A 13,840-nucleotide genomic window follows, 5' to 3' on the forward strand; every position below is an offset into this window, starting at 1 on the left:
GTAGGTCCTTAACTCCCAGGAGATGACAAAGCCCCTCCCATGCCTCTGACCTGACATCTCTGCACGTGTGTGTGGTATTCACATGTTGGGGCTTGCTGTTCCTGGGGTCCTTGTGTCTCATCTGTGGCCTAGGTAAGCACCTAGATATCTCTGACTAGAACAAGGAGGAGAAATGGCCGGAAGTAGCAGCCAAGGTCCAGAGGGAGAGATGCTCAGAGGCCAGGGAAGATGGGGACAAGGTATTGAATAGCCCTGGGGTTGGACCTTGTGGATAGAACTGGGTTTCCAGCCTGGCACTCCCATTTACTAGGTGTGTCACTGTGGGGAGATTACTTACGCACCAATTTCTGTTTCCCCTTCTGTACAGGTGGCATCTGTAAGGCCCTTAGTCCAGTGTTGGATCATGGAGGGCCCTAAAAATGGTAGTTGCCTTTTCTCTAAGACAGGGCCTGGAGGAAGACCAAACATCAACCTCCCAAGCTTGCCGAAATCGTCCTACTATCTGACACAGAGCCGGGTTCTCCCTAGTACATGCTGCTCTGGAATACCTAAGAGAGGAAGAGAAAGGAGGCAAGGTAAGCTGGGGGCTTTTCACACTAAAGGCCTACAGAGGGGTAGGTGGAGTCGGCATAGGTGCCATGTGTGTTTGGTGTCTTGCTTCCGACTCTAGCTGGGCTCTGGAGGCACTGATGTCTGCTTGACCCTTCCCTGATTTTGCTCCAGTTTGCTCTGCACTGGGAGACTGCAAGCCACAGGGGGAGGGGAGCGTAAGAGGGCTGCAGAGTAACAAGTTTCACTCCATAATTCGGCCCTCCTGGGACCCATTTCCAGAAAGTTGACTGGCTGAAGTTTAGCTGAGAATGCCTGCAATCTGGAGGATCTGGGGCAGGCACGGTTGATAGTTAATCTCCAAGGATATTCACCATGTTTGGAGTGGGATTCATTCACTCATTATTTAATGAGTGCCTCTATTGTGTTAGACACTGCACTAGGCACCGAGATTTGGGCTCCAGACCACCCTGAGGCCATTTTAGACCTGTCCAAGTAAGCACTCACATCTCAAAGGCAGCTTTGGAACGGAGGAGAGAACACTGAATGTCTCTGGAAACAGAGGTAGTCTGATATGTTGAATTTTCCAAGAAATGAGGGTGGGTGGCCACTCATAGAGGTTCTCCTCTGTGAAGGTCTTTCAGTTCCCTGCCCCTACACACACACACACACACACACACACACACACACACACACACACAATATTTGAGAGTAAAACAATGTTCTCTCCTCACCTATTCTATATCCCTGTTCTTCTCTTGACACAACGGTTAGGCCAAAGAGCAGAATGCTTTCCTCTTGCCCACAATGTTACACATCAGCACTGGCTGTTGCCTTGGTTAGAGAATATGGTGTGGGGAGCGATGGTCAGAATCCCTCCTCTACTCCCAGATTAGGGATGGCACCTGTTAGATTTCTTCTGGTGCTTATTTCCTTCTAGAGATAGAGGCACCATCTCGGGTGCTGTGCCTGTCTGACTTTCCAGTTCTAAAATAAAAAAGTGCTCCATCCTCAGTTTGCAAAGGACTAGGGGACAGGAAATACAAACATCACCTTTCAGTCATCTGTAAATCCTAGGCCTCATGTTTCACCCCTCTAATCTTTCATTCTGACTGGCTTCTCAGGGCCTTGGAAAATTATTAGAGTAAAATGCAGATTCTAATAAGCCTTGTTTCTAAGTCTTAGTGAATGGAAATGAGATGCTGTCAGAAAAATGACTTTTGTGACAAAGGTGAAGAAGGCAAGGAGGAGGTATGGTGGGAAAGAGGAAGACATTTAGAAACTCAGGCTTCTTAGGTAACTCTTACTTCGGGAATGGAAGTGTTAAGGTGAGATGGGCCCATTTATTACTGATGACTTACTTGGTACTTTAGGGAATGCAGCAAGGTGATGGCAGGGGTGGGCAGGGGTTTGCAGAGTGGAGACAGCATGGGCTGGCGAGCACAGGGAGAGGTGGAGGAAGCTGGGCACTGGCAGGCAGGGAGAGGTCGGGAGCCTGGAGGGAGGTAGACTATCGGGTTATGGGGTGGGGTGAAGTGGACCTTACAGTCAGGCAGATAAGCTCACGGGTTTCAGACCACAAAACACTAAGATCTGGGCCTGGGAAGGGCCAAGCCAGCATATGAGAACCAAGAAAGCATAAACCTCAGAGGGCCAGGCACCATCCCCCAGTTCTCAGGTTCCTAGGAGGATGGGGAGGAACAAAGGTCTTGGGTTCTGACACATCCCAAAGACTTTGGGAGCTGCCCCTGGGCTCCCTCCCAGGTAGGAACCAGGCTTTTCCATGAGCAAAGGAAGATGGGACAGCATGGGCTGGAAAGTGTGGCAGGGGAACACAGAGCTGAATTCTGAGTTTTCCTGAAAAAGAGATATAAAAACCCACATGCTAACTGAGGGACTTGAGCAGAGAAAGGGACTCTCCACAGCCATCCTCGGGAACTGTATACACAAGGGACTGGGAAGTGAAGCAGCAGAAAAATCCAGAGCCTGTGACGACATCACAGCTAAGGGCAAAGACAGGAAGTGGAAAATGTGAATGCGGAGGGAGGAATGGAGTGAGCAAGAAAGAGAGGATACAAGGAAACAAAACTGCAGAAGACAGAAGGATGACCTGGAACATTGTGCCATGATTCCCCAAGGATGTGCTTCATTCTTCTCATAGCAAGCCAATTCTGAATTCTAGAAAACACCACACGGCAAGCTGACGTAGTGTTTGCTTAGGAACCCAGGTCCTGGAGTTGGACTATCTGAAATCAAAACCCAACTCGACCACTTAATAGCTTTGTGGCCATAGGCAAGTTACTTAACCAATCTCTGTTTACTCAATGTAAACAGAGTTTACTCAAATGTAAAATGGGGAAAATATATTACTCATCTTATGAGTGTAATTGTGAGCATTGAAAGAGATACTTCAAGTCAAAGCACACAGAACAGAGCCTGGCACATAGTAAGTGTTCGATAAATGTTAGCTTTTATTATTTGTGTTGAAACAGAAGCCATCTACCCAGCCAACATTTATGGAACATATGCAGAACTGAGTATGGTGATAGGGGCTGAAGATAAAAAAAGATGACCAAGGCAATAGTCCCTGCCCTCCAGGAGTGCACAGAGGAAACAGACTGTACATTGATTCTATGAGTACAGGGCAACAGGGATGGCTTAAAGGAGGCCTGGCCAACTCTGCTTGCAGATGGGGGGAGGGAGAGGAATTAGGGAATGTATGAGAGAATAGAAGGCAGTTGAGCTAGGTCTCAAAAATAGGTAGAAAAGTCAAGAAAAGTCAAAACCAATGTATGGTTCTGGGACTTAGACTAGTGGTCACCTCTGTTTGGGGGAGAAATTTGCTGGAGCAGGCATGAGGAGTGATGGAAGCTGTAGCTTGATTACATATTGGTTACATGGGTGTATACATTTGTCAAAACTTATTGAATTGTACTCTTAAGATTTGTGCATTTTATTATATGTAAATTGTATCTCAATATATAAGTAAAATCAATTTATTGAAAAATATTTTTTTAACTGAGTAGTACAGGAAGGGGAAGGACCTTCAGGCCAAGAGAATTTTATGCTCAAGGGTTTGTGGGTATAAGGCAGCATGATGCCCAGGGTAATGTGCCAATTGCTGAGTTTGGCTGGAATTTAGTGTGTATAAAGGATGTGAGGCCAAGTGGTTAGAGCCTTAGATGCCTTACAGAGGAGTCTAGACATCATCCTCCAAGTCTAGGTTTGGGAGAAGTGGGGAGGGAGGGAAAAGAAGAAACCAGAGAGGACTAATATAGCAGCAAAGCAAGCTGCACTCAATACCCTAAACAGTAATCATTAATCATAGTAAAAATCATTTCCTACAACCAGGCTGAATTTGGTCAACTTCTACCCAGGAGGAGAGGGTACCCAAAGTTTTTGTCATGAACCAGCAGGGAAATGTCCCCAGTGATTGCCTATTTCAATTCTGCTGGAGATGATCACTGCCTCCTCATTCAGCTGCCTCAGGATATGCTCTTAAATCTAAAAGTGGCATCCAATTGTGTCCCACAACCCTAAGTGCTTCTGCAGCATTTAATAAATTCCTTAGTCTTTCTGCACCTTTGCTGTACCTGCAAATGATAAGAGCTTTTCCTGTTTCTTTCACTTTCATGCCTCCTCCTACTTCTGCTTCTCACTGGCTACCATGGCTCCATCACTTCTTTTTCAATACTGTCAACCCTCTCCGATCAGCCTCTTCCCTTGACATCTGTTTCTGTGACAAACAATAGTTTCCTTTCACTTTCCCTGCTCCCCACCATGCAGTTCTATTTCCTTAGCTAGATTATAAGGTCCTTGAATTCAGGGAAGAGCCTTAAAAGCTATTGTTTTCCCACCAACTTGGGAATATAGTAAATTCATAAGAAATATGTATTTGTAGATTGATGATTGAATTTGGAGGACCTAAATCACTGTGGGGATCATCTGAGCTGAATCAGAAAAATGGAGGAAGAGTTCTCATTTCCCCTTACCATTATCAGTAGACAAAGATCCCCATCTAGACTTCTGCCTCCATGGAAAGGGTAGTGCTGGGGGCTGGGAGCTGAAGGAGATGAAAGGCAATATGGCTGGGACGCTGTGGGACATTTAATCTTGACTACAGCTTTGCCCAGACTGCTGACCCCAGATGACCCAGGGTGCAGAGCTGTGCCCCCATGCTGCCATCCATTAAAGAGATCACAGCTGCTCTGGGAGTGCTGGGCAAAAATGAGGTCAGGTTTTGTCCAAGCCAATGCAATTCACAAGCGAGCTCAACTTGCTGGATTTACAGCAACTGTCGAGTCATCTTGCATTACTGAAACTGCAGATATGAACCGACCTGCTGGGAAGAGAATTTGGGATAAATTGTGAACTTCAAAAAGTTTCTGCCTGGAAACTGAAGAGGTAACCATGGCAACAAAGAGGCAGGTTGAACTCGGAGAGGGCCGTTCATCTAGAGTAGGGAGCTTTGTGCTCTCAGATTTGCTGGTCTGTGAGCTGTGCATCAATTCCTTGTTTGTTTTTTTTTTTTTTTTTTTGCAATGGCGCGATCTCAGCTTACTGCAACCTCTACCTCCTGGGTTCAAGAGATTCTCCTGCCTCAGCCTCCCAAGTAGCTGGGATTACAGGCACCCACCACCATGCCTGGGTGTGTTTTTGTATTTTTAGTAGCGACTGGGTTTCGCCATGTTGGCCAGGCTGGTCTCGAACTCCTGACCTCAAGTGATCTGCCCGCCTCAGCCTCCCAAAGTTCTGGGATTACAGGTGTGAGCTACTGCTCCTGGCACCGTTTATTTTGCTTTCTTTATCAGAGCAGGAGAAAGTACTAGCTCAGGAATTGGGAGACAGGGTCCAATTTCCAGCTATTTCCAGTTCCAGTACACTTAACTAAGAGTGCCTCAGGTATACTTAACTAAGAGTGCCTCAGTATACACTGCCTATACTGTATTCCAAGAAGCACAAAAAAATCACTATTTTTCCTTATTGCTAGCAATCCCAGTATCCCTATTAAGTAAAACTGAAAGCTATTATAACATTTATTGAGTGCTGACTACATGTTGAACACTGTCATATAAGCACCTTATATGTTGTCATGGATGCTGTGCTGTGCCACCCAGATCCCGTCTTGGGGACTGTGGTCATCATTTCCCAGGGTGTTAGTCTCTCTCCAGGAATTGCTCTTGACAAAGGGCACTGCCTTAAGATTAGGCCGTCTTCTTGAGCAGCTGTATGCAATGAATGGTCTTTATGGGGTTACCAGGGCCTTGTCTTCTTGCTTCAGTGGACAGTTCCAAAGGGCCAGCTGAGCTTCAGGGCATTCCCTGGAACCAGCTGGGGTCTCTGTTGAAATGGCATGGCCTTCAACTCCTCCCTCTGCCCAGACCTGCTTCCTTTACTCCCTCTTAATTCTGATAACTCTCCCCAGTAAACCTGCATGCAAGTGTCTACTCGAGTCTAGTTCCTAGGAACTCAAACTAAGAATTAATTTATTTAGTTCTCACAACCACCTTATGAAATAAGTTGTTCTCTTCGTAGAGACAAGGAAATGGAGGCATAGAAAGGTTAAGCAGTTTGCCTAGTCTCCCATCAGTAGCCAGTTAACAGTCAACGTGGCCTTCCTGCAGCTGGGTCTTCAGCAGGTCACCTGGCAGAGCCATGACTTGAAACCTGAAAATCTAACTCTAGACGCTGTACTCTTAACCTCACATACAGCCTCTTAATAGCAATCCCAATGCCTTTATGGGAAGATGAGGCGAGAGGCAGGGCATTTATTACCTTTATTTCAGAGATGGAGACAATAAGGTAGCAACTGCTTAAACCCAGGATCGTCCATAGGTATAGCCGTGACCGGATACTAACCTTTGCGGGTGTGTGTGTGTGTGTGTGGGTGGGGGGGGGGGGGTGCAGTGGAAAAAGAATGGTAAATTCACATTTGAATTTTGGAGCCAACACCTACTAGCTTCACATCTTTGAGCAAGTTATTTGAGTCTTAGTTATGTGCCTAGCACATAGTAGGTATTCAATAAACTACTCATCCCTATCCCACTTGTCTGTCATCTCCAACTGTGATCTTGGGCAAGTTTATTTAGCTTTCTGATTCTCGGTTCCTTCAACTATAAAATGGAGATGATGATGATGAAGAGCTTACTTAGCCCCATGTCCATCAGGGTGAGAGCCTCGTAAAGGGTACTTATCAGTATAATCAGATGCTGTTTTGCCCAGGTTTGCACCCTGTGCGCCTGCCCTTCAGGACCCAGGAGGCTCAGACTTGCCTGCGATCAAAGCCCTGTGTGCCTCCCAGACCCACCACGCCGGTGCAAACTCTCTCAACACGACACCGCTGCGTGAGTTTCCTGCTGTTACTAGAGGTCGGCAGGTATTTTTTCCTAGGAAACTGGGTGTGCATGTCTCATCCCCGTGCCAATTTTCCTGCTGCTTTTCCTTCTACACGCGGCTTCCTCCGGGCGGAGGGTGCAGCTCCGCGTGCTCCAGCTGCGGCGAAAGTTGCACCCGGCCCAGTCTGGCTGCGGGCCCCGCCTCCGTCTTCTCAGCGCCCAGCCCCGCCCTCCGATTGGTCAGCAGTGCCCAGCCCCGCCCCGCTCCTCCGAGGGGATTAAAGCAGCGGCCGCTCAGTCTGGGCGCCTGCAGGCTGCTAAACCCAACCCCAGTTGACTAGCACCTGCTACCGCGCCTTTGCTTCCTGGCGCTCGCGGAGCCTCCTGTAGCCTGCCACCATCCTGCCCACTACGTGCTGCCCTGCGCCCGCAGCCATGTGCCGCACCCTGGCCGCCTTCCCCACCACCTGCCTGGAGAGGTAAGGGGAGCTTGTCCAACTGCTTGGGGGAAGTCTCACCAACTTTTAGGGAGTGGAGCGGCAGGCCTGGGGACCTGGGTGGGCGCGGGAATGGGGAGCTAGAGGCTTGAGTAGAGAGGTAGAGGCGCACTTGATGCCATGTGCTTAGATTCCAGCAGCAGGGAGAAAGCAAGGGGAAGGGAAGCAAGGGCCCGCGGCTTGCTGCCATCCCCATCCTCTGACAAACTGCAGTCGTGCTCAGGTGACCTGCTGAAGACCCGGCTGCAGGAAGGCCACGTTGACATTTCCAGGCAGAACTGAGCCTGCCCATTTCTTAAGCATTTGTTTTTCATTCCTCAGACCAGAGCTAGGGGCATTGCCTCCTCTGCCCCTGGAAGACAGGGAGATTTTTTTTTTGTGGAGTGTGTGGGGGTGGGGGATCCCACAGTTGAGGGTGTGTCCATATTCCAGAGAGCTACTCAACAGCTTCCAATCGTTACTGGCTGGGAAGGAAAAAGTAAAGATGAAGGCAGGAATCAGTTTCCCACACAGTTCAGAAATACTTCTGAAAAGAATGCTGAGTTTTCTGAATCAACAGGCACGAAGAGAGATCAGTGCGACTTTAGGGAAAAGCCCACATATGCAGCGTGTGTATTACCCAGAAAGTGTAAGACCTACCACAGCATAGCTCAAACATTGCTTTTGTTGCTTTGGGGTTGATGATGCTGATAAGAGAAGGACAATTTGGGCCTGGGGACAGCCAAGAGTTTCCAGGAACTCTTGAGGCTAAAGTTTGGGTGGCGCCACCCAGAGCTCTTCTGGGACCTATAAACCTCTCCACACTGGCTGAGCAAATGAAAGAATGCTTTCATGTTCCTGATTTGTTTTTCAGAGCCAAAGAGTTCAAGACACGTCTGGGGATCTTTCTTCACAAATCAGAGCTGGGCTGCGATACTGGGAGTACTGGCAAGTTCGAGTGGGGCAGTAAACACAGCAAAGAGAAGTAAGTGTTGCTGACCAGCTCAGGGCTCCCAGACGGAAGGGAGTGGGAAGGGAGTCATGAGGAGGGAAATACAAGAAGAAGCCAGGACATGCTAAGTGGACCTTGGCAACACCTCCCTAGAGATTTTAGTGGGACTTGTTGCTGGTCTGTTACGACTACTTGGCTCATGGGTGAGTGGGTAGGTGGCTCCAGGGCTCCAAGTTCATCCACGGATGAGGGCACACAGGGCATGAATGCCTAGTTACCAGACTGTCTCACTGGGGATTCATTACACGTGCATCCAGGGCTAGGACAGAATCCAAGACCACTTGAAGTTTTTATTAATGACTCTAGCATGCACCTTGCCTAGAAACTCTTTCATATTGGCTATCAACTGTACCAAACTCTGGAGTTATGTGTAGATGTAATCTCTATTTATGAGGACCTTATTTCCTTGGGAAGGTGTACAAAACAAATCTTTGAGAGTCAGGGGAATTGAAATAATTTTTGGACAGAGAAGAGACAGGCTTAGAGATATTGACTGAGGACTAAAGAGTCCCTAGCTTTGATTTCTGGTTGCTGAATTGTGCTCTAGAAAACACTACTGCTTACCCTAAGTCCAACTAAGAGTTTGAGGTGTCAGCTTCAACAATCACCAAGCAAGCCTTTCTGAGAATTTTATGCAGTTTTCCATCAGAGTTCTGGCTAGAATTTGTACTATGCTTTGGTTTGTTGATTTTTTTTCTTACTCTTTTTTTTCTTTTTGTCTTTTAGTAGAAACTTCTCAGAAGATGTGCTGGGGTGGAGAGAGTCGTTCGACCTGCTCCTGAGCAGTAAAAGTGAGTAGGAGCCTTTTGTATCTGTCTCTGGGTGGCACGTGTGTACTCATGTGCTTTGGAGCCAGCCCCAGGACTGCTGAGAGCCTGGGCAGAATAATAGTAGTAGTAATAATAATAATAATGATCCCTTAATGTGCCAGCCTCTATTCAACATATAAAGGCAGGTCCTTGTTCAAGAAAATTATGTTCTAAAAATAGAGCCATTAAGTGCAATTGCTTTCCTTTCTTCTTGTATTCCCTGCTGTCCCTTCAGCTGACCTGTTTCCTCTTCTTTCCCGCAACCCCAGATGGAGTGGCTGCCTTCCACGCTTTCCTGAAGACAGAGTTCAGTGAGGAGAACCTGGAGTTCTGGCTGGCCTGTGAGGAGTTCAAGAAGATCCGATCAGCTACCAAGCTGGCCTCCAGGGCACACCGGATCTTTGAGGAGTTCATTTGCAGTGAGGCCTCTAAAGAGGTTAGAGCCCCCATATGCCCAGTGAATCCTCACGACACCGCCTGCTCCTTCCCCTCTGAGAATCAGGGCTAGTGGGGAGGAAGGGCTAGGTGTAGAGGTAGAAGGGCTTTACTGGGCACAAGGGTGAGTGGGCTTCTGTGACCAGAGACTAGGAAAGCCAGGCTCAGTGCCACTCCTGGGTGCTTAACCCTATGACTCATGATGGGGCAGGATGTGTTGGCAGGTTTTTCGGCTTCTGTCCATACCCACCTTTATAAACCCATCCGTTTTTAGAGGCTCAAAACACGTACCAACTGGGGAGACAAGGTCAGCACAGGGACCTTATATAACCTGGCTCAGCCCCCAGGCTGACCTGTCTGAGGCCTGCTGGTCTGTGGTCTGTGATTTTTTTGTCTAACTTTTCTCCTGGCCGCTATGCATATGGCAGCTGCATTTGCTAAAGAACACAGCGCCACCTGGTGGAGAGATAAGAGTAATGCCTTACTTTTGCACCTTATTTTTGTTTTCTGACCGCTGATTGATTCCACCTAATTCTGTAAAGGTGTATTGAGCCCCACTTATATTCAAGACACTGTTACAGTCACTGTGTATGTCACAGTGAACCAAACAAAGTCCCTTACCTAATGAAACTTATAATTTGAATGGGGGAAGATGCCAATAACCAACTAGACAAATATATGCCAGGTGATGAGCTATGCACTCATAAAAATACAGCAGGAAATGAGAGACAGGGAATACCAGAGGTAGGGCCTGGGAAGACGTAAGGTTTTCCATTCTGTAAAGGGAAGTGAGGACATATGAACAGTGATAAGAAAGAACTCAGGGAGGGAAGAACATTTCAACACAGGAAGCAGCAAATGCAATGGCCAGAGCCTGCCTGTCACAGTCACGGATGAGCAAATGGACCCGTGTAGAGCAGGGCAAGAGCAGGAGATGAGGTCAGGCATGAGGCAGATGGCCAGGTGTGGGCTTGGGGAGCCTTGTGGGCCCAGCAAGCCCTTTGGCTCTTCCTCTGAAAGACATGAGGAGACAACAGAGGTGCTACCAAACTGAGTTGGGTTTTTAAAGGCTCACTGTAGCGACTGGGTAGAGAACAAACTACAGGGGTGGGGGTTAAGGTAGCAGAGAGACCAGGTAGGAGGCCTCGGTGCAAATCCCAGGAGAGCTGATAGCGACTTGAAGCAGGGTTGCTGTAGAAGAAAGGGTGAAAGGGGGATTGTGTTTGTATACATTCTTGATAGATGCTCATGTTAATTCTGAGAGATTGGAGGACAGACACTGGATCAGATGTGGGTACAAGCCCAGAGCCAAAAAGCTAGTGATCAACTCAGGAGCCCCCACTTCCTGATGCAGCATCCGGTGCTCTTTCCAATGCCCAGCCTGCCGTTGGCCCTCCCTCAGCCATGCCCACCCTCTTCCCCAACTCACCCTGTGCGTGTCCTCCTTCCCGCAGGTCAACATTGACCATGAGACCCGCGAGCTGACGAGGATGAACCTGCAGACTGCCACAGCCACATGCTTTGATGTGGCTCAGGGGAAGACACGTACCCTGATGGAGAAGGACTCCTACCCACGCTTCCTGAAGTCGCCCGCTTACCGGGACCTGGCTGCCCAAGCCTCAGCCGCCTCTGCCACTCTGTCCAGCTGCAGCCTGGCCGAGCCCTCACACACCTGAGTCTCCACGGCAGTGAGGAAGCCAGCCGGGAAGAGAGGTTGAGTCACCCATCCCCGAGGTGGCTGCCCCTGTGTGGGAGGCAGGTTCTGCAAAGCAAGTGCAAGAGGACAAAAAAAAAAAAAAAAAAAAAAAAAAAAAAAAAAAATGCGCTCCAGCAGCCTGTTTGGGAAGCAGCAGTCTCTCCTTCAGATACTGTGGGACTCATGCTGGAGAGGAGCCGCCCACTTCCAGGACCTATGAATAAGGGCTAATGATGAGGGTTGGTGGGGCTCTCTGTGGGGGAAAAAGGTGGTATGGGGGTTAGCACTGGCTCTCGTTCTCACCGGAGAAGGAAGTGTTCTAGTGTGGTTTAGGAAACATGTGGATAAAGGGAACCGTGAAAATGAGAGGAGGAAAGACATCCAGATCAGCTGTTTTGCCTGTTTCTCAGTTGACTCTGATCGCATCCTGTTTTCCTAATTCCCAGACTGTTCTGGGCACGTAAGGGACCCTGGATGTGGAGTCTTCCCCTTTGGCCCTCCTCACTGGCCTCTGGGCTAGCCCAGAGTCCCTTAGCTTGTACCTCGTAACACTCCTGTGTGTCTGTCCAGCCTTGCAGTCATGTCAAGGCCAGCAAGCTGTTGTGACTCTTGCCCCATGCGAGATATTTATACCTCAAACGCTGGCCTGTGAGCCCTTTCCAAGTCAGTGGAGAGCCCTGAAAGGAGGCTCACTTGAATCCAGCTCAGTGCTCTGGGTGGCCCCCTGCAGGTGGCCTCTTACCCTGTGTTGCAGCAGGGTCCACCTGTGAGCAGGCCCGCCCTGGGGCCTCTTCCTGGATGAGCCCTCTCTGAGTTCTGTGCTGTCTCTTGGAGGCAGGGCCCAGGGGGAGAAACTGTGGAGGCCTCGGGGAGTGGCTTTTCCAGCTCTCATGCCCCGCAGTGTGGAACGAGGCAGAAAAGGATCCTAGGAAATAAATCTCTTGGTGGTCCCTGAGAGTCCTGCTGAAATCCAGCCAGTGTTTTTTGTGGTATGAGAACAGGCAAAAAGAGATGCCCTGAGATAGAAGGGGAGCCTTGTGTTTCTTTCCTGCAAACGTGAGATGAACCATTGCAGTGGGCAGAGGTGGCCCAGGACCATGGCACCCTTAGAGTGCAGAAGCTTGGGGGAGAGGCTGCTTGGAAGGGCAGGACTGGGAATAATCAGAACCTGCCTGTCACCTCAGGGCGTCACCGAACAAACATTTCCTGATGGGAATTCCTGCAGCAGAGCCCAGGCTGGGGAATTGAATTACCCAGGGCAGCCTCTTTGTGGCCCAGGATAATCAACACTGTTCTCTCTGTACCATGAGCTCCTCCAGGAGATTATTTAAGTGTATTGTATCATTGGTTTTCTGTGATTGTCATAACATTGTTTTTGTTATTGTTGGTGCTGTTGGTATTTATTATTGTAATTTCAGTTTGCCTCTACTGGAGAATCTCAGCAGGGGTTTCAGCCTAACTGTCTCCCTTTCTCCACCAGACTCTACCTCTGAATGTGCTGGGAACCTCTTGGAGCCTGTCAGGAACTCCTCACTGTTTAAATATTTATTTATTGTGACAAATGGAGCTGGTTTCCTAGATATGAATGATGTTTGCAATCCCCATTTTCCTGTTTCAGCATGTTATATTCTTATAAAATAAAAGCAAAGGTCAAATATGACATCCTGTCTTCAAGTGCTGTGTGGGTCAGGGGAAAAGGAGGAAGTGTTGTGGAGAGCTCTGGGGAGGAGCTGGCTTTTGGGAATTCCACAGGACAGGCGAATAAGCTTCCATGGCACAGGCAGAAGTACAGGAAGAGCTCGATGTTCACCTGGTACCTGCCAGAGTCAAGAGAAGGGATAGGTTCTAACGAGGCTGCTATGATCAGTGACTTTTTAAGTTCATGACAGCCCCACTTGTTTTGGGCTGTTGTGTGGATTGGACTGGGCTCAGCGCACTGTCATTTCAGAGCCCATATCTTTTGCCCACGTGGCTGGGACTCAGCATGAGCCATTCCCAATTCTGCCTGTAACAGTGCAGGGGTCAGTACCCCTTGGTCAAGTAGCAAGACCTCATCAGTTAGGTGGTGACTTTTGTAGGATTTTTACTTTTAAAAGTAATTTGTAATTAAATTCAATTAGAAATCTTTTGTAATTTATATTCAAGAAATTATTATTCTTTTTATAATTTCATAGCAGTATCTGAGATGAGGTATATGAAGCCACTCTGTACATGAGGCTGCTCCATTCTGTAGGCCAAGGGAATAAGGGTTGAGCTGTGCTTGAAAGAATTTGGGGATAGGGAGACAGGCACGGTGGCTCATGCCTGTGAGCACTGAGGGAGGGAGGCTGAGGTGGGTGGATCACTTAAGCCCAGGAGCTCAAGACCAGCCTGGGCAACATGGCAAAACCCAGTTTCTACAAAAAGTCAAACATTAGCAGGGTGTGGTGGCATTTGCCTGTAGTCCCAGCTACCTGGGAGACTGAGGTGGGAGGATGGCTTATGCTGGGAAGGTCAAGGCTGCCATGAGCTGAGATCACTCTACTGCA

At 48.5% G+C, this 13,840-nt stretch overlaps 1 protein-coding gene across 1 annotated transcript; it reads left to right on the forward strand.

The window, feature by feature from the left end:
- Nucleotides 1-367: 367 nt before the first annotated feature.
- RGS16 (regulator of G protein signaling 16) lies at nucleotides 368-12,972 on the forward strand. Its single transcript, XM_054497470.2, has 6 exons — nucleotides 368-575; nucleotides 6,772-7,363; nucleotides 8,235-8,345; nucleotides 9,099-9,163; nucleotides 9,451-9,617; nucleotides 11,071-12,972. The coding sequence occupies exons 2-6, from the start codon at nucleotides 7,320-7,322 to the stop codon at nucleotides 11,290-11,292; spliced, it is 609 nt and encodes a 202-aa protein (XP_054353445.1). The 5' UTR covers nucleotides 368-575; nucleotides 6,772-7,319; the 3' UTR covers nucleotides 11,293-12,972.
- Nucleotides 12,973-13,840: the final 868 nt, after the last annotated feature.

Source organism: Pongo pygmaeus, chromosome 1 (genome assembly GCF_028885625.2).
Source record: "Pongo pygmaeus isolate AG05252 chromosome 1, NHGRI_mPonPyg2-v2.0_pri, whole genome shotgun sequence".
NCBI classification, from domain to species: domain Eukaryota; kingdom Metazoa; phylum Chordata; class Mammalia; order Primates; family Hominidae; genus Pongo; species Pongo pygmaeus.